Source organism: Epinephelus lanceolatus, chromosome 5, assembly GCF_041903045.1.
Source record: "Epinephelus lanceolatus isolate andai-2023 chromosome 5, ASM4190304v1, whole genome shotgun sequence".
NCBI classification, from domain to species: domain Eukaryota; kingdom Metazoa; phylum Chordata; class Actinopteri; order Perciformes; family Serranidae; genus Epinephelus; species Epinephelus lanceolatus.
The window spans coordinates 30,024,312-30,043,745 of NC_135738.1; the positions used below are offsets into that span (position 1 = coordinate 30,024,312).

General features: G+C 43.0%; 1 protein-coding gene across 1 annotated transcript in view; it reads right to left on the bottom strand.

Annotated features, from left to right (window-relative positions):
- b4galnt4a (beta-1,4-N-acetyl-galactosaminyl transferase 4a) overlaps positions 1 to 19,434 on the bottom strand; it is a 185,358-nt gene that overhangs the window by 120,470 nt on the left and 45,454 nt on the right. The window contains exon 2 of the mRNA XM_033635150.2: positions 4,373 to 4,485. Coding sequence (XP_033491041.1) covers positions 4,373 to 4,485 — 113 coding nt within the window. The remainder of the gene's footprint in view (positions 1 to 4,372; positions 4,486 to 19,434) is intronic.

Consider the following 19,434-nt stretch of genomic DNA (forward strand, 5'->3'; position numbering starts at 1 on the left):
GTAATTGTGATGATTTAGAGCGTGTTTACCGTCCGAGTATGAACACAGTTCATCTAAGTGATCATTATTTGAAGCAAACCAAATCTATCACCCGTCGTTTAGGGAACAAATGACAAAGTGATGCTATTAAAATTCATAAAGAGCATGCCATAAACTTTCTGACATGTTTTAGTGACTTCAGCAGAATGCTTACAGTGCAGCTGAAATATCTGAGCTTCGGCGCACAAGACTGACTCATCCTGAGAGCCGCTTTTCATTTGACTGTTACAGAAGAGAAGCCCTAACGCTATCAGGCAGGTTTAGAGTTTAGAGGAGGGCCGTTCAGAAAAAAAAAAAAAAAAGCCTGCCGGCTCCCCTTCATGACTCTTATCTTTTCAAGCACATTTCCTAAAGCCGTCAGTTAAATCGATTTTGAAGACGACTGCATTTTATGGAATAAGATATATCGTCTCCTTCTCTCCGATGGTCCCCTCGGCTAGTCAACAGAAATACAGCGATATTGTAACAATTTGGGGTTTTAACTTTAAATGTGCTCGGGTCTTAAACTCCTGCAGCCACAGCGTGTGTGAGGCCAAGAACATACTGTACATTTTGCACGGTGTATTAGAGTGACGTTATGCCGCGCATGCAGGTCAGAAATCACTGTGACCACTATGGTATGATACAGGGACACGTGTCTGACAGAAAGACGCATACTATGCAACTTTAAATAGATATTTAAAATCAGTTCCAAATAATGTGCTATGTATTGATAGAAGCAAGATGAAGACCAAGATAGAAACACTGATCATCTCGTAGAATACACTACACTCTAACTGCTTCCATATACAGCAGCTTTTCAGGGACTTCCCTTCTTGCCAGTGTAATGATCCTCTCTAGCAAGCAGAGAGGAAAAAACTTTATACAAATACCAATAACAACATCTGATACATTGCATTAATTTATACCATGGTCTGGGTGAATACTTGATTCTGATTGGCTGCAGGGTGTCCATTAAAAACTGATAATGGGCACCTATTTAGTAGTTCTGGTGAAACTGTCTGTTCATTGTTAATAATGCACTTGCTACATAATAGTACCAGTATCTCTAATCTGTTTACAAATAATTTACAATACTGAGAGTAGACCTTCAGTGTCTTATCCTCTGAACACTACAGAAGGGAGACTGCAACACATCCTGCAGGTAATACCCTGCTCCTCTGAACTTAAGCAATCATGTAACATGCTGCCCACTACTCAACTCGCCACTTAGGGCTTGCGGCCGACAGTTACATTACATATGGTGTATTGTTTGTTCGCGAAAATCTTGATTTCGATTTGGGACAACAACATGGCTGGATAGCTAGCCAGTCTTGTTGTTAAACATACTGTCAAATTACTGACTGTCAACAGCATGCAGTGTTATTGACTTTGAATCTTGGTAGCATAACGTTAACTTTCTGGCTAATAGCTGAGCCAAAGGGTCCAATAAGCTGGGTTGACTACAAATATCTCCTGTTGCTAGGTTGTATCTAAGGTTTGTCCTTTGTACTGGAGTGGCAAATAACGTTTCCATTGCATTAGAACCTTCAATGATTGGTCCAGGTATCAGGTAAACCCTCAGGTGTGATCAAGGAAACCATGTTAGGGATGGTACACATGCTGGAAAACACCTCGAAAATGCGAGGTCAAGCGCTGGGTGCTACTCTTGTGCCTTTTTGGTCCAGCTTTCAAGAGTGTGGCGGGAGGTTGTGTCTGAGGCTGCTAAGCAACCTTAAGAAGCATCATATCATAGCCTATTTACCTGAAATCCTGAGTGCAGAGCTGATCTTCTTTCAGCCGTGTAGGCCTATCATCCATGGGACAGATGTAAAACTCTGGGTAGCCCTGCACTAAAATGATCAACTTCTTCTCTATTTTTATCACAGACTGATTTTTACGGAAGAAGGGAAAGATATCCATTGGCTGTGATTGGTTGGTCCTTGTCACACGATGTGCAGTGCGCGCTGCTGCGTTTCAAAAGTTAAACTCGGTTTATCTCAGGGCACAGCTGTCATGGCCTGAAAAATGGGCACCTGGAAACACATGAATGCATGACCGTGCTGCTGTTTAAGCACGCCTGCTGAACATCTATATTGAAAACAATGAATGTGAAGACGCAAAAATGCTGCCTGTTGTGGCTTGTAAAAAAAAATCAGATTTTGACCACAAAAAGCAAAAAATACGAATGAAAATTCTTTTTATTTCTTTGCAAAGTGACCACGGTATAAGGAGGATAATGCCCTTCAAGGTGTCCAGTAACACTTTTTAATGGCCTTTGAGGAGGCAACCGCCCTCCGCTGTGTGTCAGACAGTTCACGCCTCCATGTCAGCCATTAAAAAGTGATAGTGGACCCCTCATTGGGCCTTATCGCTTACATCTATCTGGCTACATCCTTTGCTCTACAGTGAGTTTGGCCTCTTGCATATCAAATGTTCAACATAGCCACATGTGTGGTGAACACTTAATTACTGCAGATTGTCTGCCTTGACGGCCAGATTATTTGGCACCTCAGGTACTTTTGAAGATACCTGAGCCTCAGGCAAAAAAACACTTCAAGGTAGACAGCCTGTCAACATGAGTGGCAAGTGCTGGCCTGGAAACCTGGTTGGCTGAGGGTGAGGGAAGAGGGACTAATAATAAATTGCCTGCCTCAAGGCCATGGATGAGCATCGAAACCTTGAGAGTATTAAAAGAGTCATTTTCTTTACTAAAGAAGACAGAAAACAGCCAGGTACAACTGGAGTGAATAAAAAAGAGATAAAGAACAAGAGTACAGTATGTTTTTGACTGCTCAGTGCATGAGTTTAACAACTACTCACCCCACTTCTACATAAACAGCGCAGGTGCATTATTTGTCTATACCTGAGACTGTTTAGGTGAAAGTGAGTTAAATAGTTACACTTTAGCTTAAATGAATGTGTTTGGGACGTATTGAGCATACAGCTGGATAAATGAGACTTGGATTATACGGCACAAGTTGTGTTAGAGTTTGTAAACGGATGTTTTGTTATAGCTTTGCTGTTGTTAGATTCCCAGTGGCTACAATTCATCTTTCTGGAACTTTCTCCATTTTTGGATTCTTCATTCACTGCAGAAGCATGCAAGAAAAACACTTTTCTTCATGAATTTATCTTTACAAATGGTGAGTAATTGTTATACGAATTGTGATTTTGGGGGGTGAAGCGCTGCTTTAAGTCGGTCACACCCAGAGGTCTTATTTTCAGTGGTTTTCAATCTCGTTTTGGTGTCAAAGTCCATCCTGTTGAGACCAGGCAACCAAAAATAAGCAGCTGTGTATGAAATCAACATTCCCTGACTATAGCCGACACTTAACCCAGATATTTCTCTTTGTAATTCACTTTAGTAGAGAACATTACAAACATTTGCACTGGGCTATCAGAGTAATGGCAGCAGGTTATCACCATTCATGTTATGCAAAGTTTTTGGAGGAATTTTGATAATAATCCTCATTTGGACTGCTTGTCGGAATCAACAGGAGCTTGCTGTCTCAACACACTGTCGGAGCCAATGTGCTCTGCAGGTTCTGCAATACTTGGAAACTATCTGCGGGTCCAAAATTGCTGTACTTAACCCTAAAATCCACCCACTGTCAGGGGAAATAGCAGTTTAAGTGTCAGATTGTCTCGGCGGTTTACTGCTGCATGTACCAAATGCTAATGATCTCTGGCTGTGGTCCAAATTCTGTCTCATGTCCTGCAGTTGGTTATCACTTTGTCTAATTTCACAACTCTCTGCATGAAACCGATCAGACAAATAAATGCTCAAGGAGGTGGGTAGATTGCGTGATGTATTCAGAAAATATTTTGAGCTGTGGCCTCCCAGAGCTTGAAACATTATTGAAATTCAGTGCAGTGGGTGGGGTCATGAGGCTCAACTGTAGATGGGTTTTAATGAGCAAAAAAGAAAAGTTTCAAAACAATACAATCTGATTAGAGATTCTGTAATGTTTCCGCACCTATATTAGCCGATATCATCAACACTTTAACATGGATCTAGTTTATGTTGCATCGTCCCTTATCTTGTTCCAATTATGGAGAGATGGGACTGTTTTTTTTTTTGGGTGCCAGCAGACAGGAGCACTAATCAGTGGGTGCACAGAGAACAGAGCCCTGTGTTTTTGATGATAATTAAGATCCAGACTGCGACTGTTTGAGCCCTGATGAGCTCCTCCACACACACACACACACATGAGAGATAAACCTTGTTGCTGCTTACTCGGAGGGATGTGGGTGTGTAGGGTGTGTGTGTTTAGGTTGTGACATCGTATTAATATTCAGTCCAGAGTGGTGAGACAGAACAGAAGACAGACAGCAACGATGAAAGACTCACTGCAGCCTCGTCCTCCCTGCTGTCGCTGGTGTCCTCACTCTTGTGGTGGCCGGCTGAGGAGCGAGCGTCCCTCTTGCGGCTGGCGTCTGTCCCCTCCGTCTGTCTATCTCCATCTGGGCCAAGGTGAAAACATGCACACCGCTTAGAAAGCCACCAAGCACCATTATCATCATCGCTATTGTCATCATCATCCTCGTTGTCATCATCCTCATCTCCATTTTCATCATCGTCGTTAATAGTATCATTGTCGGTCTCATCTCTATCATCTCTATAGCGTAATTACGATTATGAATATCTTCATTACCATCATCATAGTGGTCAACAATAATTTCGAGCTATCACTCATTTTTCCTCCTACTGAGCCTCTCTAGTGTAATCAAACCCAGATAAAAGTTTCCAGAGGAAAAGGGAGATTAAGTGAAAAAAAAAATGTAATTGGAAAAGCGAAAAGAGACAAGAGAGAAGAATAAAAACCAGTCCGGAGGGGAAATGTGAAGAGGAGGGAGTGAAAATGGAGAAAAGAAGGAAGAGATAGAGAAATGGAGAGACATAAAGAATAGCTTTTCTCACTGCGAAGTGGAGCTGTTAGGATGCTGTCATGCCCCAGATGGATTATGGGAGTTTTGCTGCACAATGATGACAGTTGCCTTGGCCGGGAGAGAACAACCGGAATTTAAATCCACTCATTACGAGTGCGTGCGTGTGCACGTGTGAGGTGTTTTCGTGTGTGTGTGTGTCCGTCACAGAGCATATGGTCAATATTCCATCTCTCCCGTGCTGCCAGCAAAAACACACGCGCATACATACACATAGACACGCTGTCATGGCTGATCAAACCGGAGCACAATTCAATACAGAGCAGTAACAGGATATTCAGCACTTTATGAGAGCCTGGTTATTTGGAGTTACAAGGAGCAAATGGATACTCATAAGGTTTCCTATAAGGGTTTCTACCTCTACGAGGAGTTCATATAAAAAGGGAATCCATACTCTATTCACTCCAATTTCTTTTTATTTCTATTGCACAGCATTCGATCCCATTCGGCTGACATGGCTCACGAATGCACAACATTGCTGCAGCTCGGATTGGCTGCCATAAAAAGTGGCGCCTGTGCCATTGACTCCCCTATAAAAAGCAAAAAGGGAGGGGGCTGGGGTCTTTGTGGTGTCCCAAATGCATTATAGTGAAAGTGGTTCATTACTGTCTGCTGAGCAGGGGGTGGCTGTAGTGTACGCACATGCATACAGCCACATGCGCACACACACACACACACACACACACACACAGGGACGGATTGTGATTAAAAGACAGAATGGGGAGAACGGGTGGCTATAAAGCATAATGAGAGCTAATGGTTTTCCAATATGTCCCCTTAACAATGAGTCTGAGTGGGCTGAATTAGATGGGGGGTGGGGGGTGTCTGTGTGTGGCAGGGTTGGGCTGCGGCAAGATTGATGTGGTCAAGGAGAAGAGGAAAGACAGATAGGTTCCTGCTCACTCGCAGAGAGGAAACAGCAGAAAAACACACAATATAAAAATAAAAATGTAGCCACAGTGAAGTTTTTCCTGCGGAACAACTTGCTCTGCATCCCGCAAAAGTCTCAAGCAAACATAATCTGAGATGATCATTTGTTTTCCTCATTTGTTTGGATATCATCTTGCCTGTCTCCTTGCATTCCCTTTGCAATTGCACTGATTGAAAAACAACTGTAATAAAAATCTGCTTTGATCTGAAAAAAATCATCTCATATCTATCATTTTGCTGAATAAATCAAACGGAAAAGAGAAAATTGCCATTTTCACAATGCATTCCCCTCCGAAGGGTACTTCGCATCCTTCTCTCTGATTTTGTAAGGGCATGTTGTATGTTTTCTGACTCTTGTCTCACTCAGGATGAAGTGCACTGGAAAGGTCACCCTGACTCAAAGAAAAGAAGGAACAAAAAAGCATAATACCAAGCTATGGAAGTCGAGAAAGCTTTCAGTGAATGCCATTCCCTTGTCAAACAAGGCCACTTGAACCAGAGGAACCGTGCTGTGAAGACCGTCAGTCCGCAGCCTCAACTCCACATGGACAGTCTAAGTACGTCCTCCAGGGTCGATCAAAGCACCACCAGATCAAAGAGCAAACACCAAAGAGTAGCCGTGCTCAACTTCGTCTCACTTCAAGCCTGACTTTCCTGCCATTGTTGAGCCAAAAATAGCAGGACACTTCAACTTCCGAGTTTTGATCTTACTTTGTGACTTAAATCTCTCTTGTAGTTTTCAGTAGCGGCGCATATGTCTGAATTTTCAGGATGCTGTCGTACATAAATTTCATGAACACTACATCCACCTACATGCCAAACACAACAAAGATCTAATCAAATGACGTGATACTACAACAATAATATAAAAAATCATCTGAAATCAACTAACTGATGAATAAGTAGCAAATCCATTACTTTAGGCATTTAACTTTCGCTTCATTTTGCTGGCTATTTCTGTTCTTCCTCTGAGTAAACACTGCATGAGTCACTGCGTGAATCAACTGGCAGCACATCTACCCTTAACCATTTATCTGAGGCTATTATGAGCAGGCAATGCTCCAGGGAGCCAGGTGAGGCTCCCCTTTGCCTCGCCTCATTTATGTAAGTGATCACCTTAAATATGAATGAGCACACAGAACACAGAAACCTCATATCAGTCCTACTTGGAAATGAACCTCCAAATAGAGACAGCAAACTGCAAAACCTCTGGTGGAAACAGCCCACTGTCCAAGATAACATCATTAAAATACATCACAATTATAAATAATAGGCATATTCTTGTACCGTACTTTAATGATGTCCACCTTCACACACTCTACTGTTCGATAAGGTGATTGGAATGCATTGTATTTCATATGCAAGAGGAGTATTCAAGCAGTAGATGGTGAAACTGACAGCCAAATGCATCTGTGCTTTCTTTAATGCCCTCAATAAATAGAGAAAGATTAGCAGCATTACAGTTTGATGGGAAGAAACTACCTATGGAAACATCAGCCAGATGACACAAAGCAGTCAGCGCAACATTTGGAGGCAAACTTCGACAAAGAATTCACTTTCAAATCATTGCTCCTCTTCTTCAATTCCCTCAAGCATTGTCTTTTGAAGTCTGAGGAGAATAATGTTTGAACTTCCCTTTTGCTGAGAAAATAAGACTTCTTTAGCATTAAAGGTACAAAATGCATCTCCGCACCCTATGCAGAGCCGTCGGTAAACGGTCCTATGGAGAGAAGTGTAACGTGGAAACATTATATCATTATATTTGCATTTGAGTCATGAGTGCTCCATGCGCACAGTCCCTTTATATGGATAAATGTTTGAAAAATGGAAAAAACGAACAGTCACTGCTAATTTATTCCTCTAATAAATTCTTAAACAATCCCAAAAGGAGAAGATAATGAGAACTGCAAAGTACTTGTGCTTTGTATGTTTGTGTGTGTGTGTGTGTGCGTGCGCGCATGCGCGCAAATGTTCAAATATTCTTCCCCAACATATTTCTTAGCCCTCCTTAACACTATTAAAAGAGAAGTATATGTATGTGTTTGAGTGTATAAGTGTGTGTCCTGACTAAATTTATGCACTCATGTGTGGACACATGATCTGGTGTACCATGTCAGATATAAAAAAATGTGTTACTGCAATTTAAATGAGTCATAAATAATGTCCCCTGCTGGCAGGAAGCAGAGTTGTGATGAATCAATCAAATGGCACTGCGGTGGTGAATCAACCAAACAAACTAGGGCCCTGCACAGGACTGTTTTCTAATCCCGCTCTTGCCTGCTCTTACTGGATTTCTGACCATCACCGCCCGCTCCTGCAATGTGTGTTATCTATTCTTGCCCATTCCTGCAGGGTGTGTGACAGCTCCTGCCCGCACCTACAAACATTCTGACCGTACACATAGATGGCGTCTTCTCGCATCCTGCAAGGAAAACGCATTAATTTAATGTTCACTTGTTGCCGTCTACATCCTTTATGTTTAATAATCTCTGGGACCCACACATTTTTCTGACCGTACGCTTTCACCGGTGGCAAAGATAAAACCGCCCAGTCCTGTGAGATTTGTGGTGGGTCTCGTTGGACCTTTGGGATCCCAATCCCAATGCAGTCCTCTTATACAAACCACGAGGTTGGTCCTTTTATCCTTTGCTGGGACTGCTGTTCTCCAAGCACACCAGCATGATTTTCTATCATTTACTCACCAACACAAAGTTAAAAAGGCCTGAAAGAACACACACAAACACACACATAGATCACGATGCACTGTGCAACAGCCAGGAGGCAAGGTAGGTCTGACGCCCTTGGTGAGCTACAGCAAGTCAGGAGTCAGTCCCAGTCCCTGGACTGTGACGAGACTTCCTCAAGCCTCCACGGAGGCTCTAATGAAGTAATGAAGAGCAGACTGGCAGGTTAATGGAAGCCAATCGACTACGAGCGCCGCCACCCGCAGGAGACCAAGCAGAATACTAATCATTCAGGAGCCTCCTCTCTTACGTTCTGCCTAATCTGTTCATGTCTCCCGGTCCTAAAACTACTGCACTATTTACCGTGCAGATAAGATGGCGGAGAGAAACTTCTATAACCTCCAGACAACAGAGGTAGAGGCCATTTTTTAGAGTGTTAAGTCTGTGATAGAGTATATTAAAAAGCACAATAAACAGGAGTCCTATCCAAGGTTGATGTGGGTGTAATCTCTAGATAGCGACAAGGATCGGGGGGAACTTTCTGCAGCTTCCTCTACTTTTGAGAAATGAGTAATAACTTCACCTTGTCTGGCTGCCCTTTTAAAACTAATGATATTCTAAACTCTATAGCTTTCAGCGAACTGTAGCTGTCAGAGCTCTCATCTCCATTGTGCGAGTGCCAGCTGATATATCTATACCGTATGTGTGTGTGTGCTTCAGTGCGTATACGCATACAATATATGCATGTGTGTGTGCGCATTGTATCTCTGTGTCTCGTTTTATCTTTGAACACGACTGACAACAAGCACTGGGTTTCAGTGCAACGCTGTGCTCTACTGTATGTTAAGTGATAGACAGAATGGTGATACAGCGGAATGCTAATCACAGAATCAAAGAAGTGAGCGCAGCAGGAGCTACAAGAGCGGTGACGAAGGGCAATTAGGATAGAAAAGATGAGAAAATTGAATATTATAGAAGAGATAAATACATATGAAGTGGTTAAATAGGAGGGCTTTCGTTTGAAACTATGTGACAGAGTCCAGTCATAACAAATTAGATGATAATGTTTCGGAGCCCTCAGGATCTGATCCACGTTACAGCCCTCTGGCAAACAGGGGGACATAAAAGCACAGAGTCAAACACAGTCACTCACAGCGGTTACGGAACAACGCCAGTGGTCATTATAACAATTCATTTGCCGGTGTTATCTCAAAAGTGGTTTCTACGTGGTCTCCTTTGAAAAGGCGCAGCCGTGCAGGCTCAGTCCTCAACAATAATAACGGACTAGCAAAAGAACACAGCAGGAGAAAATTGCGTCATGGTTACAGGTACAAAAGTAAAATGTTCAAAAGAGTAGAAAAATCTATTTATTCTCATGGTTAACACTCAAAGTACAAATTTATAGGGCTGCAAGAACTGAATATTTTCATCACTGATTATGATTATGTTTTGAGTCTTTAAAATGTTTCACTATTTCACTGTATTTAGTGTCTATAACAAGTTTGCAGAGGCCAACGTGATGCTTGTTTGATCCAACTGACCTCCCAAAATGAAAACATAGGCTATTAAATCATATATAACAGAGTAAAGCAGAAAATTCTCACATTTTAAAGGCTTGAGAAATGAAATCTTGATTAATTATTTAAAAAGAAGCTTGAAACATATCTTGGTTGCTTTCTAAGCACATTATTCATGTTAGAAAACATGCGAAAAAGGCTGTGTGGGTTAGACCGTTACGTTGACTGTTTATCCCTGCTTTTGTGTCCAGGATTTTTTGGGCGGGCCTGAAATCATGGCTCAGTGATGCATTAGAGCCATCCTTGAAATAACACCTCCCTCATTATACAAAAACTAAAGCTACATGCAACAAGCTCTCTTTGCTCTTTCAATAAACAATTCTCTTAAATGCCACAATAATAAAAACACAAGCAAAATAATGGCCACAAACATACCTTTCAGTTTTTTTAGCACGAATCGGCTAAAAGATGCTAAGGCTAATGTTAGCTGCTGGCTGCTAAAGAAGACATTGTCACTGCGAAGTGGCTCATTCTTCAGCTCAGGGAGTGGTTCTGCTTTGTGCTGCTGGGTTAGCTGCTGAACACGAGTCTGCCACTGTGCGACAATTCATTATTTGGCTTGAGAGTGTGTGTGTGCGCTTTGTGCTACTTCCTTAGCTGCTAACAAGAGTTTGTCGCTTCGCAGTGGCTTGTTCTTCTGCATGCCCCAACATCTCAGAGCAGGAAACCTATTTTTATATTCTTTTTTAATCATTCAAATTCATTTTTCTGTGGTGTGACGAACTTAAAACACATTTATTTTTGTTTTGCCCTGATTTTTTGGGAGTGATTGACTGTAAATATTATTGTAGATTATTGTTCTTGTCAACTGGCTAATTGAATAATAATTTCAGAACTGCATTCTTATTTGAAATATTGTCATATTGGCAAATGATCTAATATTTGACAAAAACAAACAAACAAGCAACTAAAGCAGTAGTAATGTATTCAAAAGGTTCTGGAAACGCTTTAATCCATGCTGACACAACAGCATGTTGCACTTGCAGCTGATTTTTTGGCAACTGTTTCAAACTAACCTGTCATTCAATCTCATCTCAAAGATGTTTAATTGGAATGAGTCCAAGAAACTGGCAGGCGAGTGGAGCTCGCTGAGGCCACTGTCATGTCTGTAAGTATTTTAAAAATTATAAAGAAGGTAGTTGTGACACTATTCATGTTGGAGGTAGCCCTGTGAGAAAGGATTGCTGGTCAGCAACAATGCTTCAGTAGACTCTGGCATTCAAATGAAGGGTATCTGGTATCATGGGGCCTAATTTGTGCAAGAAAATACTCCCACACAGTTCCCACTAGCCTGTTTCTTTGACACGAGGCAGGGCCAATGGATGACTTCATACTGTTTACTTCGAATTTTCACCCAGCTGCCAGCATGCCACACTGAAAATCTAAATCAAGACTAGGTGAAGTATTTCCACTGTTTGGGCATTACAGTGTGTTGGTCATGTGACTGCTGTTGCTTCTGGCTGATCTTTTTTTTTCTTAGCTGACAAAAGTGTGACCTAGCATGGTCTTTTGCTGTTGCTGCCTTGAGGTTTGATGAACTTAATTCACACATGCCCTCCCACCAAGCACTGTTGTACTGAGCCGTTCCATACTTGTGGCCCTCCTGTGAGCCACTTGCCCCTGACCTTCCTCACTGCCAAGGTGTTTCAGCATGCTGAAGTGCAGCCGACCGCATGTTTTCTTTTTCTTTGTCACACTTAAATCCCAGGAGGCCAGCTGTGATAGAGGAACAGCAACCTCTGGCACTGCAACAATAATATCTCAATCAAAGTTGCTTAGCTTACAGTATACAGTTATTCTAATGTGTGGTTTAACAGCAAATGAACCTCTTGACCTTGTCGTGTCATACTGATTAGCTTTTTGGAGGAGTTAGCTGTTTGCATCAGTGAGCAAGTTTACCCAGTAAACTGGGTGATTGGGAATGATGAATAGGAACTGAAAATTGGGAGAATCGATAAGTGAGAATCAAACGTAGACGCATGAAAGAAAGGTTAGGAAAGAAGGGAGACAAAAGAGTCATAAGGAGAGTAGACAAGCGCACAGCAACAGCATGCAGTGTGTAAATTATTGACAAGGTTGATCTCCTCTACTCAGCGAGTACACTGTAACTCCATCTCAGTGACGTAGCCTGTACTTCCCTTGAGCTAGCACCAACAACACGAGAGAAAGTTAAACACACCCCTTACCTCCTCTCCCTCCATCAGGGGGAACAAGATTAAAATTGCATGGGACGACGAAACAAGAGGCTTTTCAGAACACAAGAGTGGGATGGAGATGGGGGAGATTAAGCGAGAGGGGGACAGGGTGCAAGGGTTTAGAATGCAAGAGGGTACGGGGGAGGAGATTAAACTGGAAGTCAAGGGGGAGACTGGAACACTGATGGAGACTGTAAGAGGAAGTCGAGTGGGATGCAAGGACAAGAGTCTGTGAGAGAGAAGTGAAGAAGAGGGTGTAACCTACTATTTGCCGGTCGCTCGCGTGTTCACTCATTCAACCACTCATTACTCAGTCAGCCATTAACTGATTGATTTAGTCACTCATTCCCTCTCTAACCCTATCTCCCTCGCTCTGCAATGCATTTCCGATACACTAGTATCTTTAACAAGCGCGGAGCTTATAAAGTTTTACAAGGCTCATGGCTTTTTGCTCTGCAATCAGGGAGGGCATCATAAGACATGGTTGACTTAAGGCAATGGAGGATGGCAAAGTGATGGGCCAGTATAGTTTCTTAATGACACTTTCCGACGCAACAGCCAAACGTTTGTGCACACACATGCGCAGGGTGGCGTGGCAGGGGGCAGCACAAGTGCAGCAGGCTTCACTGGGGCTGCGCTGGCCAAATGGAGCTCGCTAATTATAGCAAATAAACTGCACTGATCTGTGCCATTAGCCAGTCAGTAATGAAGCAGAGTGGAGGGCTGCTGTGAAACTGATGAATAGGCCTGGCTCTGAGTACTGCACTCCCTGGCCTTTAGTTCAGCTCGAACAACACAGCCTTGTGAGGAAAGTGAGAGTGCATTAAGACAAGAGGCATAACAAGACTTTGGAGATGAGATAAATAGAGACAAAGGGACTGTGACAGAGAGGGGCAAGGGAAGACAGAGGAGGGAGGCAACTTAATGGGAGAAAAGAGCATGTAGTAGGAGAGAAAGTGTGCTTGTAGGCCTGTGGGTGTGTAGGGCAGAGAGGGAGAGGGATTGCAGAGATGCTTAATGTGCTGTAATATGGGTCAGGGGCAAAGAGGTCCCACTCTCTTCCTCTCCTCTACCCTTTCCTCTAAGCTCCGGTAATGTTTTGCACTCCGCTAATAGCTCACTAAAGCCGCCACTTAGGAAAATTCAAATAACAAAAAAACAAAATGCTTTGGATGGAGACAAACATAAAATCAGAGCCCTGAGGCCCAGTGCACTCAAAGATTAATAGACAGCCTGAGAGAAAATGGAATGACCTTATTGCAGACACAGTCACAAGCACACACACACACATACACACTAACACTTTGAGGGTATTGTTTTCAACCAAATCTAATGAATAGAATCAATTAAACATTTGCATTGCAGAGTAGACCAGTTTGAACATTTACGACACTTGGGATCAGAGTGAGGTGTGCGGCATTCAGAGTGAAAGGCAGGGTGCTCGTGTTCATAACATCTGCAGTGGTATGTGTACAAATATAAAAGAAAATCTTTGGCCTTCCATTTATGCATATTTATCCCTACTTAGCATCGTGTGTAAATGCGGAGGCTGCCATTAGGTAGTCAATAGATTACATCCACAATCAAAAAAGGCTGTGAAAAGCCAGGAAGTGCGTACTGCTTATCTCGAGACCATCTGGGCTCCGATGAGGTTTATATCCCACTTGCTCTCTACTTGAAACTTAAACACACATATTATCTGCTCTTGAGGGTTTTTACACTCATCTCTTTGGCAGCTGAGCACGACCTAGGAGGTGATAGCCTGGAGCTGTGTAAGTCTAAAAGATGGCAATGAATGTGCATGATATATCTACAAAAAATCACCAGATATACTGTGCAGTAATGTTAAGGGTTGGGTATTGAACTTTTACAAGTGCCAGCCTACTAATGTCAGTACTACCGAGTAACTCAAGTTGAATCAATCGGTGCCAAATTTCAGTCCCTAAGGATGCATCGGGTTGAGAAAGCCAGGGTCAGAGAGCACCCTAAAGCCGGGAACTCACCTCCTGAACTCCGTGGTTGGCTTTGCAGCAAAGACAACAGAGCTCTGCACAGCCACCAGGTTCGGAAAGGAGGCGCAAGTACAGTGAAGCGCCCTAAAGCCGGAGCCAAAACTATAACTGCTGTGTCTCTAGTTTTGGCGTCTGGTCTATTTTCTTTTTTATTTTATTTTAGAAATTGCCTTGTATCACTGCTGTCTGTGATTGCGTTTTTCAAATTGCATACTCATTCCACATATTGTCAGCTGTGTCTAACCACAGAGCGAAAGAGACAAACACACACAGACAGAGACTTAACTCCTTGTGTGATAAGAAAAGAGCAGAGGAGCAGAATGGTTGTTGACTGCAGCTTCATAAATTACATTTTGTTAAAGAAAGAGCAAAGTACTGAAAGGTACCAGCGACGGTCCCAGTATCAGTTCAAATATGAACGGTGCCCAACCCTTGCATTGTTAGCCTTCTCTGGTGGTACATACTGGCAATTCTCCATCATTGATAAATCTTGCTTTTTATCCTCGACTGAGTGTGGGATAGATCTTTTTAGGGGCTAGTAAGCTGGTAATTCAGGTCATATTGGCAAACAGTAAAAAAAAAAAAAAAAAATAGCTGATATATTTCTGTCAATCTCCCCTCTAGTTGGTATTTGGCCATAGGCTGCGGAGCAAAACAGTCTGATCCCTCTGCGACCTGCCAGCCCACTCGCCCTGCTGCTCACCTCTAAATGGCTGTCTGCCTCTCCCCATCTCCTCCTGCTGCTTAGTGCCCGAGGCCTCTGTGAACTCCACTGGCTGTCTAGAGGCCTGTAAGGTCTGCTTTGGCCCTACTCTGGGTTGCCATGGAGACGAGAGTGGAAAAAGGGAAACATTTCCATCATGGTCAGTGACACAAGATATCAAAAAACGAGACACCGAGTGAAGCTGCAGAGCCAGAGAGTGAGATAGACACGAGGAAGATGGAGAGATGTACGAGTTTATGCGTTTAAGACACACACGCCGACAGACAGACACACACACACACACACACACACACTGCTGTTTGTGCTTTACAACAAATGCAAATCACATAAACTCCCTCTAGATGTCTTGTATGTGCATCAGTGCATATTCTTGTATAAAGGCTAAAAGTGTCCAGAGTTCTCAGTCTCCTGGGTGTTAATTATGCCCCGATGAGCAAGTGTACAGAGATTCATACTGTACACACACACACACACACACACACACACACACACACACACCAATAAGCAACCCTCACAGTTGCTGGTGACACCCAGAGGCAGCTGCTCCAATCACAGTGGAGGAGATAAGGAGGCTACTCTGAGCCGCTGCAGAGCCACAGCTGTCATAGCTGATGTGTCACTGGGGAAGGAATTAGAGTGAGCATGCAGGGGTTGCACGCTTGCTGATCTCCCTTGCTCATTAGCATACATTTGTAAACAAAGAAACAAAAGGGCCTTGGTGCTAGGCTAACGCGCTGTCACGATGTTAGCAAGAGTCGGAGCCAACCGGAGCATCTAAATGAGGTGAGAGCGCTGGAGGAGACCTTTCCGCGATAATTCATCCATCTTCTGTGCTCCTGACAGCCGAGCCGCTGCGCAGGGAGACAATGAGAGAGGAGCCTGCACCAGGCCTGCATCCAAAAAAACTTACACTAGACAAACTTAAGAGTTGAGGCCGCGGCTTTCGAGTCTCGTGGCACCCGGCTATGTGAGCCAGAAATAAAATAAAAGTGACAGAGCAAAGCAACTTTTCTTGTGGGAGCAACAAGAGGAGGAGACACAAAGGTGTCAGAAGAAGGAAAGAGAGGTGGAGGAAAATGGAGAGTTTAGGTATGTCTCGCTAAAAGACGGAGACAAATTGTATTTCAGAAACCGCAAAACACTTGAGACAGGACTGACCCCTAAATAACCTCACTCTGTTTACCATCTCTCTCTCTCCCCTTTTGTCTCCCTCACAAACACTCTCCTCCATTTTCTTTTCTTCTCTCCCCACCTCGTTCCTGGCTGTCTCGCTTGCACTTGCTCTTCCTACACATCTTTCATCTTCTCTTCTTCTTCTCATCCCTTCTCTTCCTCTCAATCACCCTCTGCAGCCATCTGATGCATCAGCAGCGATTAATACCTGCATATTGTTTCCGTGTAGAACCCCAGTGTGGTCATTATCCTCTACCGAGTATCTGATTATCATCGTCCCAAGGAGTCATTACTTCCTGATAATATCGCCTGTGTGCTGAGAGAAAGAGAGATGGAAGAAGAGGGGTGGTGAAGGAGGGAGCCGAAAAAGGGGGGGGAAATGCAGCAGCAGTGGTGGTGGTGAGGGGTTACAGCATGAGAATAAAAGGTGAAAGAAGACAGGAGGAGGGAAAGGAGGACAGAGAAAGAGGGAACAAAGGAGCGGGGAAAACTCAGAAGAAAAGGAAGAGGTTATGTGTTCCATATAAGCGGGGAGGGAGAGGAAAGGGAGGTGGGCGGGGAGAAGGAGGAGGACAGAAACAATAATAGCCTTGTCTTATCACTGTACAGTGATAAATTCCCTTCTCGTCGGGGAGTCAGTGGCCCGGCTGGGGCCGGGCCTGATGACAAACCACCTCCACCCTGCACCAGGGCCCTGGCTATTTATGATCAGGCAACTTATACGAGCTGGCCAGGGAGCCAGCTGGGCCTCGATTCGTCTTGGGTTGGTGTCGTCACTCTCGGGACCCGGTGACAACCTCAAATGGGGCCACTCTGTCACGTCCCATCTCCCACTCCTCTGCCCTCCACTCTGACAGTTACTCCGGCACATCATCTGCTGGTTACTGGTGATAAAAACACTTTTTCACCTCCCTTTGCTGTCAACTCGCCACATGAGATAGCAGCCAACACAATTCACTTTGAAGCGATTGTAGTAATTCAATGGAATAAATTCAATTACAGGATTCTTTATCACATGGATGTTTCACAGAGCTTGAATGAAAATAATAACGCAGAGGAACCTCATTACACAAGGATCTACTTCTTGGTACTGAAGAGGGAACTGCCTAGTCAGCGTCTCTCTAATGAACTGTCCAATTACAGCAATACTTAGCAATTACTGCCTTTTTGAAGTGCAATATGCTAATTCAATATTGCTGCAATGGTGGAGACAAAATAACAGTATGTGTTACTGTTCAGCTAAGTAAACAGATTTACATAAAACCTGAGCAAACAAATGCATAAAATTGCAATGCAATCCTGCTCCCACGTAAGCTGGCCCACCATCACTCTCACTTATCCTGCTGCAAAAATCCCCACGGCCTGCTGACCCTGAATCAGTCACGAAGGACAGGGAGCTCCAATAAAGGAGAACACAGGACTCGACCGAGCAATTAATTCATGCAAGCTGCCGCAATTGTTTGCATTTTGTTTCTTGTGTCTGTTTACCCGTTTACATATTCCTGCTCGCTGTAAATTATTCATGGGTGTTCCTTTTCGTATCCTCCAGCGACAGCAGAGGCTGGTCACGCTGCAAATATGAAGGCAACAGCAAAACCTATTGATCGACATCTGTGAAGACGGTTTGGGAATGAAAAGAAAGGTGAGCAAGCGGGTTCAGGGATGAGACATATTAGCCGCACAAGAGGGAAAGGAGGGGGGAGTCGTGCTCAGCCTTGGCAAAAAAAAACAAAACAAACCCAACACACTTAGCAGTCAGAAAAGGGCCAAATTCTGTGTGCTTCTCATGTGAGCCTACATCTGTGTGTGTCACCTGCGGACAGCAAGTGTGTGATCAGTGATGAAAACACTGGTTTTGCAGTAATGGACCATTTACAAAAGACACACTGATTAGGTTATTGAAAATCTTAATGCTAGGTCCACTTAGGGACCGTTAATTAATGGTGAGGGGGAGGCATGTCAAATAATTTTCTAAGCACTGGGAAGGTACTCATACTTTAAAAGGTTGTATTTTGTATTAATTTCAAATAATCTCCTAACCCCAAAACCTGCTGGCAGTTTTGAAAGGCATGGTTTCCTTCAAAATTGCCAAAATTACACCATTCATCACAGAAAGAAACTGTGAAAACAGCACATCATGTGCAAAGAACACTTTTGTCAGGAAACATAACCAACTGTGAGCTTCAAATAGCCATATTTCAGCAAAATCACGTATTCAACTTGTCTCACTTCAAATGTTGCCAATTAAAAAAAAAGGTTTTCACTAACCACATCCTCTAAAAACATTAAATTCTGTGCTCCTGAATGCATGACAATAATTAAAAAACAAAAACAAAAAAAAAAACAAGGCTTCTTTTTTCAACTCCAGGATTGTGTTTTCGACTTTTGACTGTTAATCATCAGAGGGTAACTTTTTACAATCTAATAATGGCTGCTGTGCCAAGTTGCTGAAATTATTCTGGCAGTTGCTGCCACTGTTGGGTGTGACGTTCTATCAGTCTGGATCAACATATCGATTCAATGATCAACGATCCAATATCATCGATGCCAAGTGAAAACATAGATCCATATCATCATCTTTAGGTTATGCCTTTATTTTGAAATTCTGTACCACCGTCAAACAGCAGCAGGCAAGAGAAAGACAGTAAGGATAACATTATTCACTTGAGTCAACAGACAAAGCAAATGTCGCATGTAAACAATGCCGTCACGAGATAATACACAACGTACCTGCCCAGGTGAGTCTCACACTGCTAACATTAGCTGCTCTGTTGCAACAGTATTCTGCTGAAAAATTGTGCATGCAGGTTGAAATTCAACCAAGCTGTTCTGTTGGGAGATGCAGTGACCCAAACCAGCGGTGATAAAGAAAATGTATGAACAATACACGTAATTTGTTAAGCAATTAATAGAGTAAAAAAAAAAAAAGTCTGCTAGCTGCTAGGCTAATTTATGCAATGTAAAGTGTTTTGTCCATGAACCCTGACAGTTATTACTGAGCTGAATTTGATACTTGTTAAATGTTTTTGTTGTTAATTCATGTTTTATGGCTTTTAGGAGAAGTTCACCTTCAGGGCTTTAAGCCAGATAGCCCTGAAGTTTTATGAAAAAAATCGTGGTTTGGGTTAAAATGAAAAGAATTCTTTCAGAAAGAGCTCTTGGACAGAAAGC